We start from the raw sequence: 23,018 nt of genomic DNA on the forward strand, positions 1-23,018 counted from the left end.
ACCATAACTGATACGGTTACGGCATGTATTGGCTGATACGGGGCCGTAATGACTGATATGCCCCATGTTACGGTAAAAAAAAATATATATTGTCAAAAAAATCTGAAAAAATATCCATTAAATCCGAAAAATTCTAAATATTCCTAATATGCATTCATTGATAATTTTGAACATGTTTATAATGGTGTAACTATCCACTCTTTGGTGACAAAGTTGTATCGAGTTGTCGTATGAATTTATGAACCTGGCAATCTGGAATTGACTGCAAAACTCATAGATTTAATTTTGTAACTACCAAATATTAATGATAGATATATTAGAATGAATGTAATATCAAAATATCTCACATGTGTAGGTGTTTGCTATTATTTCTCATAATGTATTCTATATTACATACATGAGGACTTGCATAAATTACAATGTTTATTATATTTAAAGTCTTCAATATGTCAGAGACTTCTCCCATGCTGTGATTCTTATCCTGTCATCCTCAAGAAGTGTTCGAAATATCGGTATCACGCTATGTATCGCACCTTGGGATACAGATATGTATTGGTTATCACATGGGATATATCGTTTGTATCGCATAATTTATCACACTTTTTGGGAAACATGAGAAAACATTGGGAAAATGGTTGAATTTTCAATGAAACTTCAGTGATTGTTAAAAAAGACCTTAATACACACTTTTCAATCATCACATCTCAAAAAAAAAAAAAAAAAAAAAAAAAAAACACCATGCACATATAAGTTTTCTTTGTATAGGGTCCTAAGCTAGGCAATGTTTAACTGAACTAATGCAACTATATTTAAATTGAATGCATGACATTTATAAATGTATCAAAGACAAGTATGAAAACACAACCAATTCATTGAAAAGCAAAAGAAGTAAAAAATTGAGAAATATACATATCAATGGGCTGGTTGTGGGCTAAACCCACATAAGAGTTGCACGGTGGCTCATAATCATCGTCTCCATCTCGACGGGGCTGGGAATAGTACTGCTCATCCATAAATCGAAAATAATGTGCCCATAGAAACCAAAGAATGAGGCCGATCCAAAGTTCAAGTGGACCCATCATGATGTGGCCACGACCCTAGCGCGAATTGCCTACTGATAGAGAGGTGGCTACTGACACTGCTCTGTGGGCCCCAACATGATGTATGTGTCCTATCCAGGCCATCATTTTTTCAAACTATTTTATGGCATGAGATAAAAATAAAAAATAAAAATGAGGCAGATACAAATCCCATAAGATGCACACCGTCCATACGTATTGAAAGCTCATTTTAGAATGATTGAAAAAAATGAAGCAAATCTAAATCTCAGATGGACCATAATATAGGAAACAATGGTAATCGATCATTAAAAACTTCTCGTGGGCTAAAAATTTTAAATCAATCTAATATTTGTGTGGTCTCTTCATCCAGATCTTTGCGACCTTATCGACAGGTTTGATGGCAAATAAACATTCTGGTGGCCTACATAAAGTATTTAATTGTGGGGATTCAATCACTACTTGTTCTTGTAGTATGGCCCACATAAGATTTGGATCTGCTTCATTTTTGAGATCATATCCTAAAATGATCTTTCAAAATTGTTGGACGGTGTGGATTTAAGACACATACATCACCCGCCCTGAGCCCCACAATCAGGGTCCCACCCACCTCCGTGGATCCAAGTCTCGCAGACGCGGGTTTCCTGCAAAAGCCTTTCGCAGGAAGCTCCTGCGCTGGGAACCTAGGTGGGGCCCACTGTGATGTTTGTGAGAAATCCACTCCGTCCATGCATTTTATGAGCTCATTTTAGGACATCAGGTTAAAAATGAGCCAAATCCAATACTCAAGTAGGCTAAAAACTTGAGGATTGAACGTCCACAGTTGAAATATTTGTGGGGCCACAAAAGTTTCGAATCAAGCTAATATTTGTGTTTTCAGTTCATCCCAATAGGAATGATATTATGAAAGGTATGGATGGCGTGTAAACATCGCTGTTGACCCTAGGGAGGTTTCAACAGTAGAAATTTCCCTACCCACCTTTTCCTTTAGTGCGGCCCACTTGAGTCTTGGATCCTGCTCACTTTTTGTCTAAAGTCATAAAATGAATTCACAAAATAGATGGACGGAGTGGATTTCTCACAAACATCACGATGGGCCCCACCTAGGATTCTAGCGCAGGAACTTCTTGCGAAAGGCTTTTCAAGAAATCTGCATTTGAGTCTCACCTAATCCCTCCCCATGCGGATGGAAGCGGATTGGCTGGTGTACCACACACCACGGTTGGTGTGTTAACGTAACCAAGTTTTGTGGGTCCCATCATGAAGTATGTGTTATATCCAAACCATCTGTCCATTTAGCGGGCTAGTCGTAAGGCTTGAGCCGAAAAATAAGGCAGATCCAATTATCAAGTGGAGCACACTGCAAAACGTAGTGGGGGATTGAATGTCTACCATTGAAAACATTTTGGGGTCACAGAAGTTTTGGATCAATATGATATTTGTTTTTCCTCTTCATCTAGGTATGTGTGACCTTATGAATAGATTGGATGGAAAATAAACATTATGGTGGACCCTACAAACGCTTTAATGGTGAGAATCATTGTCTCCGCTGCTAGTGTGGTGTGGTCCACTTGAGCTTTGGATATGACTCATTTTTGGGCTCATGATCTAAAATGATCTTGCCAAATAGATGAACGGGGTGGATATGATAAATACATCATTGTGTGACCAATGTAACTTTGATCTCCTTTCAACCATTTGTACAACTCGGAGCTCAAGGAGTGTTAGCGCTTGTCTTATCACAACACTTAAACTCTGTGGGGTCCAACATGATTTATATAGATTTTATCCACTCCTTCCATCCATTTTACCAGATAATTTTAGGGCTTGAGTCCAAAGTTGAAGCATACCCAAAGCTCAAATGGACCACACCACGGGAAACACTGTGAATTGAACGTATACCATTGAAAATTTATTGAGGGCCACAAAAGTTTTGGATCAAACTTATATTTATGTTTTCCCTTTATCCATGTTTTTGTGATCTTATGAATAGGTTGGATGACAAATAAAATCATTGCGGGGCCTAGCAAGGTTTCAATGGTGGAAATCATTATTCCCACTGTTTCCTAGGGTATGGTCCACTTGAGCTTTGGACATGCTTTAATTTTGGGCTCAACCCCTTAAATGAGCTAGAAAAACAGTTGGACAGTGTGTATAAACCACATACATTCACGGTGGGCCCCATGGAGTTTTCTCAGTACGATAAGAGCATATTGAGTAACTCAGTACGCAATCTGATTCAACAAAGCTTTGGGCGGAAGCCATTTTCGAAGGAGAGGAGGGTTCTGAACCTTCTAGAACCCTAAAATCCCCAAATCCTCCTCAGTTAAACCCAAATCTTGAATATTTTTATAGATTTCTTGTTGAAATCCCCCATTGTTGTATCTCTGATTACGCAATCTTCATTTAGTACTAAAATCCCCTCTTACATACTCTCCAGTTTTTCCTCTTGTAAAAAAAAATAAAAAATTATTGTCCATAAGAATATCCATCATAATGCCCGGGACCATGGCATGCTGATGTTCCCAAGGTATCCCGTATCGGTATCGGTTGGCGTAACGGTGCCCTCCGATACTGATACGGATACAGGGGCGTAACAGCTATACAGGGGCGTATTTTTTTTGCCAAAAAAATATGAAAAAATATGGACTAAATCCGGAATATTCTAAGCATTCCAAATATGCATTCATTTATAAATTGGAACATGTTTATGGTGGTGTAACGGTCCACTCCTTGGTGAGAAGTTGTATCGGACTGTCTAATGAATTTATGAACCAGACAACCTGGATTTGACTGCAAAACTCATATATTTAATTTTCTAACTATCTACTATTAATGATAAATATATTAGAATGAATGTAATATGAAAATATCTTACATGTGTAGGTGTTTGCAATTATTTTTCATAATTCATAAAATATATATATATATATATATATATAATGACAATAACAATCTGTAAAATGAACATTAACATGTTCTACTATGATTAACACATCATATTCTACCATTAAAACATCAAAACATTCAATAAAAAATAATTTTTCAAATTTTTTAAAAAACAGGGCCGAAAATAGTGCGTCAATAGAAAAAAGTTTATAAAAAAATATAAAATGATAACAACAATCTGTAAAATGGACATTAATATATTCTATTATGATTAACACATTATATTCTACCATTAAAACAGCAAAACATTGAATAAAAAGTATAAATACCTATTTTTGAAGAATTTTTGAAAAATGACTCACAGAGCTTCGAATCAAGAAAATCCTTAATATAAGTTGTTTTTATTTGTAATATCAAGCTAAGAGTGGTCGAAAATAGCAATAGTGATTTAGGAAGAGTTTAGAAGAAAAGTTTCAAAAAAAGTGAAAAACCAGACCTTAAAAGGCAAAAAAAAAAAAAGGCCATTTGTTGATCGTTACGGGGCAGAAACGGTCATTACGCCCTGTAACGGCCGTTACGGCTACAGAATCGGGGGGGTGACCATTACGGCCCCGTATCGCCTAACGGCCACGGCCGTTACCGATACATATCAGCCAATACGCCTGTATCGTAACGGATACGGGACACCTTGGATGCTCTGGACCTCCCGGTGCACCACTAAATCTAGCCTCCTGCTGGATGTATCGTGACTTGGTACACTCATAAGTCCAACCTCATGTACCCTGTCGATGTTCATCGGCCTCGCGATCTGTACACGGTTGTATGGTTTGCTAAGCAACACCAAAAGTGGGACCAGCATCAGGTGCGTTGTCACCACCACCATCATGATCATCCGACTCGGTCACGCCGCTACTACTGCTCGTACTCTTCTGTTGAGCTAGACTTTGCATGAACTTTGCTCCTTTCAGAGTCCAACACAGCTGCACGACTCTCTTGTTGTGCCGTGCATATTATTGGGTCATTAACTTCCAATTCTTCACTATCCTCTTCAATTTGTTTTTCCCTTTCTTCCAACCAAGTTAGAAGCGGGTCATCATCATCATAAATATTGTCCAAGTTTATTGGACAGTAGTCCGTGTCACCAGCACATGTAATGCTCCTATGATATCGTCGCATTCTTAACTTCATGTTGTAGTGCATGAAGACAAGTCATCCAACGTCCTAGTGTGCAATTTATTCATATTCTTTGAATGAACAAGTGCATAACAATTCCACTTCTCTTCGTAGCTAGAAGATGTTGTCTACCTTAAAACTTTTACTACAATTTTTTTGAAGGGCCTTTGTACTCTCTCCGAAATTCTTCCACCATTCGGCCGATTGCAACTTAGATACCGCATGTTGTGTAATAGCATCTCCAAAGCTACTCTAGCAATTTCCAAATGTATCTAATTCATTTAACACCTTTATTTGTATATCTAAGTTAGGCTTTAATCTCTTTATCACATTCTTTAGCCCAACATGAACTTCATTACCCGCGACAAATGATTGGTCACATCTATACTTAGAATTTAGGTAGTAACCTGCTGCATGAAGATTAAGATAGAGTTGTGTTGTCAATCTCTTGTTGATCATCTTCCAATAAGACTCCTAACTTGTACAATCACGTTAAATTTGCCAACTTCGCCTTATCCATGGCATCGTAGAGGAAGTCTATAGTAGGTGATTCGTCAGTTTCAACTAGACGGAGTACCCTTATTAGAGGCTCCATCACCTTTAGGATCCTCTAGACCTTCCAATATTTGTTGTCTCTTATGGTGTTCACAACATCAACCGGTGTCCCTGATGTCTTCTTCCCTTGTTTTGTATTGAGCCAATCTCGGGAAGAGAACATTTCACTCAACGCTCCCCTATATTGGTATAAACTCTCCAGGCTATAAAGTTTGTTGCAAATCAGGTCACCGCAGGCCTCATCAACTCTTGTCCCTTAGTGAACTTTCTCATTATTGTGACTACTTTATTATGGTTGTAAATAAATGTTGTCACTTGTCTTGCCCTTTTAACCATTTCTCTAACACTCTTCTTCTTCCCAATATAAGATCAATACAATGCACAACAGATGGTGACCAAAATATATTTGGTCTCTTTATCATCAACTTTTGTCCTGCAACCTTATATGGTGCTTAGCTATTTGTCACAATCTGCACCACATTCTCCTCTCCAATCCCATCCACCACTATCCATTGGGGAAAATATAATTAGCATTTTTTTATTTCTTCTGAGGCATCAATTGACTTATGGTACACCGTTCCTAAGTGGCAGTACACCATAAAGTTGATCATGTTGCGTCTGGTTGGGCCAGTCCAACTATCGCACATGATCGTGCATCCTCTGGCCTGCCATATTGGTTTAAAGGTAACCACGTGTGCTTTCACATCGGCATACTCTGCATCTGTCCATTTTCCCCTAATCTCCATAGTCGTGGGAGCTTTAATTCAGTCGCCTGCTTCTGATGCTGCATCAATTACCACCTGCCAATACGAAGAATTGGCTGCGTTATGGGGTATGTTGGCATGTATAAATAACTTTGCTGCTGATCTAGCTTCTCAATGGAAGTTTTACTCCACATTTGTTTTATCTTCTTTTGTTTAGTTGATTCTTTCCTAAACAGTATTGGATCAACAAAGGGTCTCATGAGCTCGTTTACTTCTTCTTTCACATGTACAGGATTATCAAGTGAAAATGTTTCTCGTCGGCTACCAAAAATACGTCGTAATCCACCCAACCCACCCCCACTTGCAGATGCAGTCGCACTCCTAGTTGTCACTTGCAGATGTAGTCGCACTCCTAGTTGTACTCTGCAGTCGCACTCCCAACCCCCCCCCCCCCAATCATGTATAGACCCCTTCCCGCCAAACATACACTGGTGTTCTTCCTCTTCACAAGCAAAGCTCAAGCTCTCTCCTAACTATAGTTACTTTCCAATCCGAATCTTCGTCAGAATCAATAATATCTTCATCACAAGCACCCATATATTCAGGACCAAACACCTCTTGTCGGGCCACCTCTAGAATCTCATCTTTCTTCTTTTGCACAACAATGCGTTTCCCCTTCGACTCATCCAAACTAGCTTATATTAAGATCATTATCTCTTTTGGTATTCTAGTACATCCCGCAACTTAACCATTTCGATGTGCCAAATGTTGTTTGAGTCACGTAATTCCACCAATTATTAGCCTATCACAATAATTACGCTTCATTTGGTGCCCTACTACCACTTACCCTCTGACTATATTGCCATCCAATATCTTTATTTCCTTGTTGGCCAGACTCAAACATTTTCTTAGGTAGATATGGCCTATGTAAGAGTCTACTCGATTCTCTAAGTTTAAATACAGTTTTTATAGGAAAATGAATGAATTAAATCTCAAAACTTAATGTAAATAAATTAATGAAATAAAGTTCGAACTTCTGAATCTAATCAATAAAAAATAAATTAAGTTTTAAACCCTACAAAGCTCCAAAACCTATCCAAAATAAGAAAATATAAACATAAAGTCACTAATCTGAATATGTGTGTGTGTGAGAGAAATGCTCACGTGTCAAAGATCTAGCTCGTTTAGCAAACATGGCCCACTAATTAAATTTTATCTACCAAAAATTAGTAAATGGACTTTATAGTTGAATCCACACATGTAAGTTGAAACTAGATTGTTGGAATAGGTTTCTACAACCCACTTTTCTTATATAAAAATATTATGTACTATTAATACAAAAATTATATATTTTATAGCTTTTATATGCGTACAAAGAACTCTATTTGATTAATAGATCGTATTTGTTATACATGTGATACATTATCCAAACCCATCACACGTGCACACCTTTTATTGTTATCTCACTTTCTTTGGAAACAAACCTCTTTCTCCTCCCTCTCTCCACATTTAATGCTCCCTCTATGCCGTTGGAAACGGACATCAATTGCCTGCTAGCCTTCCGCAACTTTGTGCCATAGGAAGGTAGGGGGGCCCACTATGATGTTTGTGATAAATATATCCCGTCCATCAGTTTTTCTAGATCATGTTAGGACATGAGCCCAAAAATGAGACAAATCCAAAACTCTAGTGGCCACACAATAAGAAAAACTGCTGATTGAACGTCCATTGTTGAAACATGCGTGGGGCCACAAAAGTTTTGGATCAGGCTAATATTTTTGTATTTTCAATTCATCCTAGTAGGAATGACCTTATGAACAGTATGGATGGAATATAAACATCATGGTGTGGACCTATGCAGGTTTCAACCGTAGGATTTTCCCTAACCACTTTTTCCTGTCGCACAACCCACATGAGCCGTGGATCTACCTTAATTTTTTGTTCATCCTACCATGATCTAGTATGACAAAGGATAGGGATTTCTCAACATTAATGTGGGCTCTGAGTGCATGGTACTCTTCCAGAGTGTTTTCAAAGGGGAGTGGGCCCACCTTGATTAACATGTTATAAATCCACCCTATCCATCAGTTTTTATTAATCATTTTAGGACTTGTTCTCAACACTTAAGCAGATCCAAATCTCAGGTGGACCATACCATTGGAAGCAGTGTTTATTTAATGCTCACCATAAATAAATAAATAAAACTACTTAGGGACCACCTATGGCCCACTGCAATGCTTATTTGCCATCTAACCTTTTGATAAGGTCAGATAGACCTGGATGAAGGAAAAATGCAAAGATCAACTTAATCTAAAACTTTATGGCCGACACTAAGTTTTTAATGGTCGCTCACCATCGTTTCTAGTGGTGTAGTCCACTTTAGGTTGGGATCAAGGCATAAAATGCGATGAAAGAATGGATGGACAGCATGGATATACAATACATTCATCAAGGTGGGCCCCATACGGTCAAAGTAACACCCACTCACATACTACCGGGTGATACCTAATCCACTCTCATTTGGAAAGAAGCGTAAAAGAGGGTGTGGGTTGGGTATAACCCCCACCAGACCTATCTAAGACGGATGGTCATGTTAGAGGCTCTATGGGCCCAATGTGATCTATAAATTTTATCAACACCGTTCATCTATTTAGACAGATCATTTAATCTCATGATCCTAAAGGAAAAGGTAGATTAGACACTCAAGTAGACCACATCACATGAAGTAGTAAGGATTGAACTCTTACTATTGAAAACTTCCTAAGACCCACCGTGATGTTTCTTTGCCATCCAACCTGTTCATAATGTCACATAGACCTATACGAAGGGAAAACATAAATCTTAGCTTGATCCAAAACTTCTGTAGCCCCCAACAGGCTTTCAACAGTAGGCTATAAATCCCTACTACTCATGTGGTGTGGTCCACTTGATCCTTTGATATGCGTCCTTTTCGAGCCCATCAAGCCCATATCCTAACATGATCTAGAAAAACTAATGGACGGGATACATTTATCGCAAACGTCATAGTGGGTCGGGCCCCACCTAGCTTATTATAGCATAGGGGTAGAGATGGCATTAATTGAGAAGCGAGGACATTAAATGAAGAGAGATAGAGAGGACGAAAAGGCTTTTTCCCAAAGAAAATAGGATGAGGAGACGAGCAGTACATGTGTGATGTATATGAGTAATGCACCACGTGTGTAGAAAAATCTAGTCTGTTAATTAGGTAAGGTTCCTTGTAAGCATGTGAATGACATAAAATATTATTTTCTGTGATTAATGAGATGATAGATTTATACTAGAAAAGTAGGTTGTTAAAAAATCATTCTAACAATCCAAATTCAACTTACATATATGGACCCGATGATGAGGTTCATTTACTAATTTTTGGCAAATAAAATTTAATTAGTAGGTAATATTTGATGAACGGTGTAGATCTTTAGCACGTATTCTTATTGTACCTATATAAGACTTGATGTCATGTACTCTCTCATGAGTGGGCATTATATGTAAATCAAGAAAGATATTTCTGTAATTTAATGGCTAGTTGGACCAATTTGAATTGTCCAACTAGTTGTGTGCGAGCATCTGTGTGTGTGTGTATAAATAAATATTAAATGCACATTGATATGTTCTACTATGATTAACACACCATATTCAACCATAAAAATAGAAAAAGATTTTTAAAAAATGATTTTTCCTAATTTTAAAAAATTGGCCGAAAATAGTCCAAATTTTTTTTTTTTAAAATGTATAAATACCTATTTTTGAAGATTTTCCAGACAAAAGCCCACAGAGCTTCGATTCAACAAAATCATTGAAATAACTTATTTTGATCCTCAAATTCAAGCCAAGAGTGGTTGGAATTTGCAGTAGAAAAATTTAGGAAATATTAAAGTGCTAGTAAATGAGAAAAATCGCAACTTAAAAAGACAAAAAAGCCATTTTTTTACTATTACTGTTTGACCATTGCGGCAACGAGGGTAACGGCTGTTTCGAGTCTAAATTTTAGGGGGTCAGCGTTTGAACTCGTATTGCGTAACGGTGTGGACCGTTGCCATTACGTAGCGGCCATTTCGGTCGATACGTAACTGATTTTGAATACATCGAGGCCCAAGTTAGGCTGGTGAGCTATTAGACATCTTAGTCAAAGCCTGACCCAATTTAGAAACGAGCTTCAAATATAAGCCCGAGACTGGCCTAATACTCCGGCCTGAGACGGCCAACTTGCCCATTGACACCCCTAGGTAGAGGTTATGGCTTTTATCAACTTTTTAAAATACCAAAAATACCCTCATATCTTTGCAATCTCCTCCTCTCTCCCTCTCAGGTGGCCCCGTAGGTGGCCCACAAGATGAACAACCCATATTGAAGGTGGGGCCCCACATGATGAATGGTCCATATCAAGCTGCGCCCACGTAATGCACAGTTCGCATCAAAGTGTGGCCCCGCATGGACTGTCCACATCAAGTGCACCCCACCTGATGGACAGTCCACATCAAAATTGGGACCCACGTGATGGATGTATTAATGGTGGGCCCACGTGGTGAACTCATATTGAAGGTGGGGCTCCTCCACATAATGAATGGTCCACATTAAGGTGGGCCCACATAATGGACGGAGTGGGCCTAACATGATGGATGGCCCATATCAAAGTGTGGCCCCAGGTGATGAACGGTCCACATCAAGTGGGCCCCCACTTGATGGATGGTCCACATCTAAGGTTCCGCATGATGGACAACCCATATCCAAAGTGGCCCACCATGATGAATGATCCACATAGATGCACCCCACACAATGGATGGTAGACATCCAAAGTAGGCCCCACATGATGGACGACCCACATCAAAGTGTGGTCTTGCATGATGGACGACCCAAATCAAGTGGGCCCCACCTAATGGACCCACATCAAGCGTGGCCCCACATGAAGGACAATTAAAATTGATGGTGGGCCCCACATGATGCATGACCTACATTTAGGTGGGCCCCACATAACAGTCCACATCGAAAGTCAATGCATAATGAGGAATGGTCCACATCCAAGGTGGGCCCTGCATGATGGATGACCCACTTCAAATGTTTGACCCACATAGACAATCCACGTCAAAGGTAGGCTCCACATGATGGACAATCAATATCCAATGTCCAACATGATGGACGGCCAACATCCAAGGTGAGAGGCAGGAAGGGGCATGCTTGTTTGAGATGGAGCCGTTGCAATTTTATTTTTTTAAAATGACAGCAACTATCCCTCAAAAAAATGCTCTCATTTGAATGTTTTACCAAACGTGCTTATTTCAAATTACAGCTTTTTTCGGGGTTGAAAAAGGTGATTTTTCCAAATGAGCTTATTGTACAACAAGAGCTAGTACAAAAAGTCTTTAAAAAAAAAAAAAAAAGAAAGAAAGATAACTAAAATCTTGTTAGCTTCGCCCGAAGGCAAAGACAAAAAACCACTAGGGCGAAAACAAAAAAGGAAAGATCAGCGCTAACTGCTGCTTTTACATAGGGAGCCCATTCTGAGATTGCTATCTTAACAAGGTAGATAATCCGTAGAGTTGAAGATTTCTTGTTTCGAAAGAAACGTCCATTCTGAGACTTCCCTACGAACCAGAAAATCACCATAGCTACAAGCTTCAAAATTGACGAACGACAAATCCCCATGACTGCTCCATGCCAAGCCTACAAGAGTTGGTCCACTAACTCCGGCATCACCCATGAGATATGGAAAATAAGGAGAAAGTGATCCCAAATGGTGCAAACGCATGGACAATGAATGAACAGGTGGTCAATAGCCTTGGCATTCCTCATGCACATTAGACAAATATTAGGGAGAATGAGAGATCTTCGTTGAAGATTATTCATTGTGAGCATTGTTTTCCTAGCCATCAACCAAAGGCCAAAATTCTTGGCGGGGCGCCGTAAGTCCAATGGTGGAAGGGGAAGGAAAGAGAAGGCGGCTTGAAAATGAGACCATAGAAGGAGTGCACGGAAAAGATCCCCAAACTGTCAACTTTCCAAACCAAGGAGTCTTCTCGATCGATGAAGGAACAACCAACTTCAGAAAATCCATGAGTCTAATAAATTCAACAAGCTCATCTTCAGTCAAATTTCTTCAACATGAAGGAGACCAAATGACATTTCCCACCACATATGGAAAAGCACCCTTTAACAAAGACAAACCAATCCACCGCTAGATGAGCGATAGACAGGAATCGTTCTTGAAGGAGAAAATCTCCACACCACTCGTCTACCCAAAAACGGATGTGATTCCCCTTGCCCAAGCTTTTAAAAAAAAAAAAAGCAACACCCTTTCGAAACATAAGCTCAGTAGAAATGATAGCCTTTCATACCTTATAAGGTCGATAAAGAGAAGAGGTCCTTGTTTCCCACCCTCCGGATTGAAAGCCATATTTGGCTGCTAAGAGTTCCCACCAAAACTTCCCCGTTTCAATTCCAAACCTCCAAAGCCATTTACCAAGTAGAGAGACATTCATAAGACCCAAATCTTTTAGCCCAGCTCCCCCTTCCTTAATCAGCTTGCAAACATCCTACCACTTAAGGAGATGAAATTTCCTTGTCCTGTCTCCTTTCCATTAAAATCTCTTCTCAACTTGTCAACTCTATCCAAAACTGATTTAAGAGATCGGAATAAGGAGAAAGTACATCGGCATGTTAGAGAATGTCGTTTTGATAAGTAAACGACCCCCCAGGGAAAGGGTACGACTTTTCCAAGCGGAGAGAATGCTTTCAATACATTCGATCACCTTGTCCCAGAGATGCTTCGTTGGCTTACCTATACAAAGAGAGAGGCCAAGGTAGAAGAGGGGAAAGCTCCACTTTTAGAGTCGAAAATATTAGCTAGATGCATTGGCTTATTGTTATTGACATGAATCCCCAACATCTCACATTTAGAAGCATTAACTTTGAGACCCAAAACTGCTTCAAAACATACAGTAATTTTGTGGAGGTTATCCACCGAGACCGCATTAGCATCACAAAATAAAAGAGTGTCATCCGCATATTGAAGGTGACTGACTTGCACCCCCAAATTAGCGACCTTGAATCTTGAAATGAGACTATTTTCCTCGGCCTTAAAAAGCATATGATTGAAACCTCTCCTATGGCGACAACCAAATAAGACGAGAGAGGATCTCCTTACCGAATACTGCGAGAAGCCTTTAAATAGCCGTGAGGGGATCCATTGATTAAAACAGAGAAGGAAGGCGACTGAATGCAAGAACGAATCCACCCTCCCCATTTTGTGCCACATTTGATTCTACCCAGCATATAATCCAAGAAATCCCAATCCATGTGATCATAAGCCATTTCGATATCAAGTTTGCACACCAAACCCCTTGGACTTTCTCTATGCCTAGAATAAATACATTCATGGGCTATGAGGACAATGTTTAGAATCTGCCTACCCTTAACAAAAGCTCCATGATTCACCAAAATGGCCTTAGAAAGAACTGCCCTAAACGAAGAGAAAGAACATTGGCAAGAATTTTGTAGGGGACTACCGATAAGGCTAATAGGACGAAAGTCTTTCAACTGCACCGCTCCATCAATCTTTGGAATGAGGCCTATGAAAGTCGCTCCCATCTCATTAGAAAGCCTACTTCTAGAAGAAGGAAAAAAAAAAAAAACTGACATGAAATCCATTAGATCCATTTTAACAAGCTGCCAAAATTTCTGAAAGAAGAGAATCGGGAAACCGTTAGGTCTAGGGGATTTATCTCCACATATAGAATCAAGGGCTGCTTTAACTTTCTCTTCCGAGAAGGGAGATTCAAGGAATGCCGCATCTTCGAAGGAAAAAGAGGAGAAGGATTATCGAACCTTGGTCTACGCCACCTGTCGCAAGAAAGGAGATTCTCGTAAAACTAAGTGATAGAATCACAAATAAAAATTTTATCCGTCATTCTAACACCGTTGACTACAAGGGAGAAGATTCTATTGACCCAGGATCTCGCACTCCATCGAGTGAAATAAGTTAGTGTTCTTATATCCGTCCTTTAACCATAGAGCTCTCGGCCTTTTCCACCACTTGATCTCATCTTCCTTGATAAAAGAAGCATATTTTTCCAAGAGCACTGACCGTTCCAATCGATCTTCATCTGACAAGAGACCTCTAGAAATGAAATCCTAAATTATGAGCAAAATAGAATCAAATTCCTCTTCTCTAACCCTCGACACTTCTTTCTTCCAAATTTTTATTTGTTCTTTGAGAAGCTAGTTCTGAAACCTGTAAAACCAGGAACGGCAAAGGAAGATCATCAGTTTGACACTAAGAAATAGAAACCCTCAATTTTCAGCCATGCTGCCTCGAACTGAAACGGTCTTGGACCCCAATTTACTTCATTCACCTCTAACATAATAGGTCTTTGATCAGAAACAATTCTCGATAAACCCCTCTAATTAACAAGAGGAAACTTGGCGAGCCATTCCGACAAGACGAGAAATCTATCTAGGCGAGATAGAGTTGCATTGGCTTGATTATTTGACCATGTAAATTTAGCTCCACCTAGGGAAAGATCGATCAGATCATGCTGAGCAACTCAATCAGAAAATCCCTGCATACTCGAATTGATCCTCCCTCCTGAAGATTTTTCATAAGAGAACCAAACAACGTTGAAGTCCTCACCGATACACCATAGAAATCCCCATTTCTGTCTGACACCGGAGAGCTCATCCCACATCTGGCCACAAAGATTAGTTGAGTAAGGACCATTTAGCTGTGAAGACCCAACGAAAATCAGAAATTGTCTCAAAGAACCATTGACACTAAGAAAGTCCCACAGAAGCTGTCCTCCGAAACCCAAATATCCGAATTCCAAGCTACGAGGATGCCCCCAACAAAACCCCTGGCATCGAGCGCAACCCATTCAAATTTTTTTACACCCAAAGAGAAGACAACATACCTTTATCTATAGCTTGTAATTTTGTCTCTTGCAAAGTTAGAACATCTGCCCTGATTCCCTTGCACAACTTCTTAATCTAAGTTCCCTTTATTTTACAGCCCAAATCTCTAACGTTCCAAGAGAGAACTATCATTGATCACCTGCTCTTCCCCCTCTTACCCTTGTGTTGCTTTCTGACTTACTGGAAGAGTCATAGTTGATCAAACACTATAGACTAAGTAATTCGCACCAGTCTTGAGGAGATTTCCTATACTTAGAAAGTTGTTCTTCGCATAAACATTGATCTCCTTTTTTCTTTAACAAAGCGAACAAAATCATGAACATCTTCATCTCTAACACCAAAAGAAAGACCACTCATACCACCAACTCTCTCAAAAATGTCCTTGGACCAGCTCATTTGGGCTTGAGAAAGATTGGGGATATCTGGGGAATCGTTCTGGATCAGAAGATTGAGACGGGAATCAGTCTGCCTTTGAAGAACCAACTCGTCTAAGCCATTCGTGATGCGTAGTGGTGTGACAATCACAACGTTGTCGAGTGAACATGAGTTCGTTGTTGTACTAGGAATGAGAACTTCCTGCCTCTCTGGAATCGCATCTTCGAAATCATTATCTCCTATATTACTTGATTCATCTTCCAACTTCTCGTCACCACCTGGAAGAGCTTGAAGAGAATTAGAAGGATTGATATTATCATTGTTGCCCAATTCCCCTACTTGATTTTGAATATCGGTGGACGTCGAGGAGAAAGAAACTTCTGCTACTTCTACGGCAAAGGTGTCCTTGGGCTCCAAAACTTCTGGGTCGAAAGAAACCATTGAAAGTAGCCAAATAAAAGGGGGATACAATTCCCATGAGCGATCAATAGGCGCACGTACATTCACTAACACAGTCAAGATACGTGTGGGGGAGGCTATGAGCGCTAGTGAGAGAAGAGGAGTCATCACATGTCGAAGAAGCAAGCGATTGGCATATGTTAATGTTGGATAAAAATAAAGGCACGTTCAACGGAAGCACGTTAAATGTTGGAGGCTCAGTCAGAGGCAAAAGCAATGTGTCGTGGAATGGAGGCTTGGACAGAAGCAAAAGCAACGTGTCGTCCGCTTCTCCCATCCACATTTAAGACTCGTCTCGAGGCTAAAGTCGATCCTAAGGAGAGGCACCGAACCTGTCGGTTTGAAACTCTCGAACTTGAGAAGACTGAAGCTCCCACCTTTTCTTGGATCAGGCTGGAATATCGCACGTCCCTTCCTCCCGCAGAGCACGAAACTAAGGGAGAACCACAAGAATTCATCCTGAAACCACCAACTTCAGATTCTTCAATGAGGTTAGCACGTCCTGAGCAAGAGTAAGGTGATTCATGTTGCACTGAACAAACACTCCGAGTTTATCTGACTCTGACGATACTTTGTTGGATTCACTACCACGCTAGATCTCTCCCCATCTCTTGGGGCTCTCACCTGATCCTTCTCTATGGATCTTCAGGTCTAAAACCTCTTCCCTAACCACCAAACGGACAGAAGTTGATGGATCAACTATGTGAGGAGATTTCCTCACTCGTATTCGCGCAACCTTGAACTCCTCTCCTTGCTCTGTTTCCGGATCAATATCAGCCATATCTCCTAAACAGGAGCCGATGGTTGTGAAAACTTCACGGAACCACAATTCCATTGGAATACCCCATACTAAGAACCAGACATCTGCCTTTCCGAAATGAGAATGTTCAAATCCCCTTTTGAAGATAATGATGGGACCATTGATAAGGGTGGATTTAGAAAAAGAAACTTTGTTATAGCTTTCCTACGTGTTGAAGAAAATCCACATTTGATTTGCTTCAATGGGTTTTAAAACGAACTCTGATTTAGAAACAGATACGCATGAAGTAATCCATAGCCAAAACTGCGACAAGGAGGCTTCGACGGTGGTTTTAGCAATCAACGACCATTACAGCTAGTACGCTTTTTCGATAAGCTCCGATCTAATGATAACTTGAGGGACCTCATCAAAGCACTTGGTCCAAACCCATTTCCTTTCCTATAGCATTTCTATTTCGCAAGATTTCTGTCGACTTTGTTATAAATAGCTATTTTGGTTCTGGATTGGCACTTGTATCCGCTCTTTTCTAACTAATGCATCTTTGAAAGAAGTTGAAGAAGATTGGGCAATGCCCGGGGGAGGGGGGGGGTTTGGTTTTTTGATGTAATTTTCCGTTCTGCGAGCGATGTATAGAGACCTCTATTGATCTAGATCCTTTTTTCACCCCTTCTTTGTTTTTTTATATCCAAACCAAAACGAGCCCTCTATACCTTCATTTTCTTTCCCCTGATACTCTCTTCATTCAGAGTTTTGATGGCCGCCTCTACCTCTTCTTCGGTGCTCATCCGAACGAATGCAAAACCACAAAAAGCTCATGTCTCTCAATCTCGAGGAATATTGGCGTCCATGACTATGCCTGCCTTGCCAAACACCCTAGAAAATTTGATGTGGACCCAACCCTCTAGGTAACTAACAACAAATAAGGTAGGGTACTCCATCGGCTTCCCATTTGTTGATGAAGAAACCCTTCAGCAGCAAACAGAGGTCCATCCACCTCCGTCACCTTCGAGGATCTCACCCTCTTTGTGCGATGAAGGAAAATCCTCCTGAACAACTTGCTTTCCCTTATTGGCTCGTTGAAAAGAACCGTTGAGTTGGTCCTCTCTTCTATCTTGCTTTCTTTTTTCTCTCCATTTAAAGAGCAGCTCTTATTTTAAAAGCTCAAGTCTTATTAGACAAGATAAGAGATGTCAAACAGGTCCTTAATCTTCGGTTTTACTTCTCGATTTTTCTCTTCAATTCTTCATGTTGAGCCATTTATTTCAGCTCTCTCTCTCTCTCTCTCTCTCTCTCTCTCTCTCTCTCTCTCTCTCTCTCTCTCTCTCTCTCTCTCTCTCTCTCTCTCTCTCCACCTTTCCATACCATGAGGTAATATATTAAAACACCAAACACGACTTAGCTAAATAGCTGTACACAATAAGCGCTATAAGCATATCATTCTAGTCCTACCCATCTCATTTACATCAAATGTCTGTGGATTTTGTACCACATTCATGTAGGCAAGGGATACTTGCTAGTTCTATCAGTTCCATCAGAAAATACAAACAAACTAATTGATCCAGTCAGATCAATACACAGATCAGGCATTTCTTCTGAGCATTAAATCTAAAATAATTTCGGGCTTGCCACATGCAGGCAGCATCTGTCAATTAGCATTGATTAGCCCTATCCTTTTTTTGTTTCAGCAGGAAGATGAAAGGAGATCAATTGGAAAAGGAAAGCATTTTTAACATGTTTCTCCTTCATGCTGATATTATTTAGAGAAACCAAACTGCCAAATGTGCAACCTCTACGGACTAAAATCCTTTCGGATAAAAAAATCTGAAAAGGTTGGGATTTTCCTCTATTCCAAAACAGACCCTTAATATCATGGTTATCATGACAAGATAGAACAAAAAATGAAGTAGAGTTCCGTGATTACCTGAATCACTAGAGTAACATCAGGATAATTCATTCCACGAGCTGAAACATCTGATGTAACAAGAATCAACCGCTTGGATTCCCGGAACTCATCTGATATTCGGGTTCGATAAAGCTGAGGTTTTCGGGAGTGCATCTCCCTAACATTCATCTTCAGCTCTCGGAGAAGTAGGAACAAGAGAGATGTGACCATTGCAGTTGTGCAGAAAACTATGACCTGAGTGCAGGCAGAGAAAAAAAAAAAATTGTTGTTGAAGGAACGACAGAATGCATTAAAAAGAAAAGTAATTATCTAAGGAGCAAAAATCTACAACGGGGCTAAGCATTAAGATAGCACACCTTGTAGTCAATCACCCGTGTTATATGCTCCTTCAAAAGGTAATGAACTATATGAAAATGATGTTCATGCGGTGCAACTAGATATGACTGCAAAACCTGCACTCAACAAGTCAAAAAAGGTGCATGAGTTCAGGCCCTCCACTATCTTCCTTGCAACAGCATTAAACTCCAACAACTATATATTACAAGCTGGGCAAGCACTATTCAGACCCAAACACAAGCTGCACTAACCTCTGAAAGTAAAACACTAATTAGATTGAAGGAAAGCATAAAATAATCAAATAAGGCACAAAATTGCAATTAACTTGGACAACGATATGTGCAGCAATGCTAGACATATATACGGGGTGTCAAACATGGTGGCTTTTAAAAGTAAGATTAGGCAACACATCTGCAATAATATTTAAAATAAGAAAATGATATTTTAATGGTAGATTATATGTCTGTGTGTGAACAGTAACAAAATTTTAATAGTGCCGAACAAAAACGACAGACCCAGAAACAAGGGAAGGGAAAGCGAGGAGCCATCCCAAGCTCACCAACCACCCGATTACATTAAAGACACCCAATCACCCAATAACTCGTCCATTTTACAAACACTTAAGCCCAACTGCACAAGAAATTGCTTTTACCTTGGCCCTGGACAAGAATAATAGCTATATTATAATTATTTATAAAGCAAAAAATCCCAAAACTAAATAACAATCATAAGAAACTTAAGAACAAGTTACATGTAAAAAAGTATCCCAAGATATGATAATTAAATATTAAAATACCTTTTATATGTGGTGTCGAGGAGAGTTCAATGGGTTGTTTGGATGCCTGTAAAGTTGTTAAGTTGTAATCTGATTACAAGTAATCTAATTACGGGTGTAAAGTGTTTACATGCGGTTCCATTTGCTTTCAATTGTAATATGATTACAGGGAAACAGTTGTCTGTGCTTGGATAACTTGAAATCTGTTTACAGCCTGTATTTAGGTATCCACTCACAACAGAGCTTGGAGTGGTAAATCCTTTAAAAATAATTGAAGGACATAGAAAGTTTTTATGTAAGATGTAAGATAGATCATTGGGATAAGCCAAACTCAATAAAGCATGTGGCTGATTCTTACGGTAAACAAATCATTTGGTGGGTCATAGCAGTGGGCCCACCAATTCAAACACAGCACTAAGGTATGACAACATCCCAACGTATGAGAAGTTTTAACCCTAGCAACAGTAATAGAGAAAGAGGGAGAGGTTTGTCTTCTTTTTCTTCTTCTTCATCTTCTTCTTTCGTTTTGGGTCCTTGTAACTGTTGGAAGATTATCCGCAACTCTCCTTGCTTCGAAATTTTTCAAAAATTATAGCTGTTGCCTAAAATCCCTTTACCTGTAATCTGAAATATGACTTTTTTCTCATGTTTCATATTACAGCTAAAAGCTATAATCGGATTACAGCCTGCAATCTGATTACAGGCAGATATACCCATCCAAATGGCCCCTGTAATCTGATTACCTGTAAACGGATTCCTGCTTAAGGACTATACAGGCATCCAAATGACCCCTAACATAGACACATGTCAACATGACACAGATTCTCGAAAGTGTAGTCTCCTTGTTACATAGCTTGTAATCCTACACAACCTAAGAAATAGCCTTCCAACACAGAGGAACTCCAAGCAATATAAAAGAATGTTGATATAAAACTGTAGAAGTACTTAATTTCTCCATTAGCACTTCATGTCAGGTGGGTAGGATTTGAAACTCTTCATTAACACCCTTAACAAAAAACTCATTCAAGTTCTGAGTTGTCTAAGGGCAAATGCTGGTTGGAAAATAATCAGAATTGTTGAGCCATGTGCTCAATGATGACAGAACAAATCATATCCCTTCAGCAGGGCAGTTTCTTAACTTCAAACTGTTGCTGCCTGAAACATACAGCAATAAAATTTTGAAAATGGTCAAGGAAGACTATTCCTACCTTGGCATGAGTTTCAAGGCCGCCTAAGCCCACTGTATCAATAAAAACATGATCCCTTTTCAAAACAAGCTGTGAAATTCGGCGAACCTGCAGAATTCAGAATCTTACTTATTTTTAAGCACAAACATGCTATACATAAATCGCAGAAAGAATGGCATGCTATGAATTATGTGAAAGAAATAAATGACCTCTTTAGGAATTGTGGCAGAAAACAGCAAGGATTGTCTCTGACGTGGCACACAATCAACGATTTTCTCTATATCCTTCCGAAACCCCAAGTCTAATAAGTGGTCAGCTTCATCAAGTATAAGTACTTTAAGACCCATCAAACGCATTGAGAAGCCAGATTTGTTCTCAATGTGATCCAATAACCTTCCAGGAGTTGCCACTATAATCTGCAAAAAGTTAAAGATAAAAGCTAATATTTGCTTCAATGTGCTAATGCAACAAGCAAGGTGTTTTTATTATTATATAATTGGGTTCCCACTAACCTCATTAAGAAGATGAACTTTATAAATGTGTCCATGCAGAGATTGAGTTCTGTGAGATCTTAAAGCCAGCCAACTAGATAAAGAGCACTGCTAAGGCTGCTAGCAAGAGTAAGACTCATGTTCTCACTCTAGCCAATATGACACATTTGTAGCAATATCCAGGGCCATTCATCATGTCGGCCCATGTGAGTGCTGTTGTCTGAAAATTAGATCAGTCGAGTCTTCAGATGTGTTGCATATGTACATAGAGTATGGACTCTTGGTCTTTTTTCTCTGAACATTTCTCTCTTTGAGCATTTGTGGCCCACCTGATGACTAACCAGCCTATCTTTGGGCCATAGCACATACACATTGAACCCACCAGGCCAGATATCAAACATAGCAAATGCAGTAAGAGTGAGATTGAAAATCCTACTCTGGCAAGTAGCTTCACATTCTCCTAGATAAATGAGATAGATTTCATGTGGGTTCCAAGAGATATGCACCAGTAAACAAGGGTGCGCTTCAAATTTTTATACAACCCAGGTAAACAAAGGGAAAATTAAAAAGTATAACTAAAGGCAAACCTGGCAAGGATCTGATTCGAGGTGTTTCTGATCAATCTTGAACCGTGTACCTCCAATTAGTGTTTGGACACCTATGCCATCATGGTATTTCAGAAACACATTTGCCTCTGCAGCAATCTGACTGGCAAGCTCCCTTGTGGGACAAAGAACAAGAGCAAGTATTGGCGGCACCCTCTGATTCATACTGCTACTTGTGGCCATAAGAACTGTTTCAATTGCAGGAAGCTGTTTTCGTTCAACAATGTGTACAAAAGAAAACAGGCAAGATGTTATAAACAATAACTGGATCATTAACAAAATAACTGGTGTACCAAAAATGCTGCACTCTTGCCCGTGCCTGTTTTGGCTTTGACTAAAACATCCTTTCCTGCTCCAATTTGATAGTATGGTCAGTTAAAAACTTATAGAGAAGCACGTCTCAAAATAATGAGATTCTCAAGAAGCAGTTACAAAAGTATTTTCTATCAGAAAAATATCAAAGAAATGAATAGGTGATAAGAGTTTCAATTGAGACATCAAATAAAAATCAAATGCATAAACCAGTGAAAACCATCCGGAAGTGCATGCAATTATAGCTGTGGATATATGCAAAAACTTCTTTTGATAAATATTGCATGCACAAGATCTCCTCAAGAAGACCATTTTATACACTAAGTCATGCTTCTGTTTTACCACCAAGGTACTAGAAAATGGTACTATGACTGCAAAAATCCAAACTCTATTCTTCCACAATACAAGTCGATGTTCTTGGTAGGCATGAAAAGACAATTTTCATCGTGGAAGCACAAATCACTAATATCATCAGGCAACCAGAATGGAAGAATAAGTTCAATTGAGTTCA

The 23,018-nt window shown here is 39.5% G+C and overlaps 1 protein-coding gene across 1 annotated transcript in view; it reads right to left on the bottom strand.

The window, feature by feature from the left end:
• The window catches only part of LOC131251354 (probable DEAD-box ATP-dependent RNA helicase 48), a 37,915-nt gene that overhangs the window by 11,903 nt on the left and 2,994 nt on the right, over positions 1 to 23,018 (bottom strand). The window contains exons 3-8 of the mRNA XM_058252038.1: positions 22,489 to 22,544; positions 22,178 to 22,402; positions 21,309 to 21,515; positions 21,121 to 21,207; positions 19,158 to 19,253; positions 18,820 to 19,035 (exon numbers count right to left, since the gene is read on the bottom strand). Of these exons, the coding sequence (XP_058108021.1) occupies positions 18,820 to 19,035; positions 19,158 to 19,253; positions 21,121 to 21,207; positions 21,309 to 21,515; positions 22,178 to 22,402; positions 22,489 to 22,544 (887 nt within the window). The remainder of the gene's footprint in view (positions 1 to 18,819; positions 19,036 to 19,157; positions 19,254 to 21,120; positions 21,208 to 21,308; positions 21,516 to 22,177; positions 22,403 to 22,488; positions 22,545 to 23,018) is intronic.

The sequence above is a fragment of the Magnolia sinica genome, chromosome 7 (assembly GCF_029962835.1).
Source record: "Magnolia sinica isolate HGM2019 chromosome 7, MsV1, whole genome shotgun sequence".
NCBI classification, from domain to species: Eukaryota; Viridiplantae; Streptophyta; class Magnoliopsida; order Magnoliales; family Magnoliaceae; genus Magnolia; species Magnolia sinica.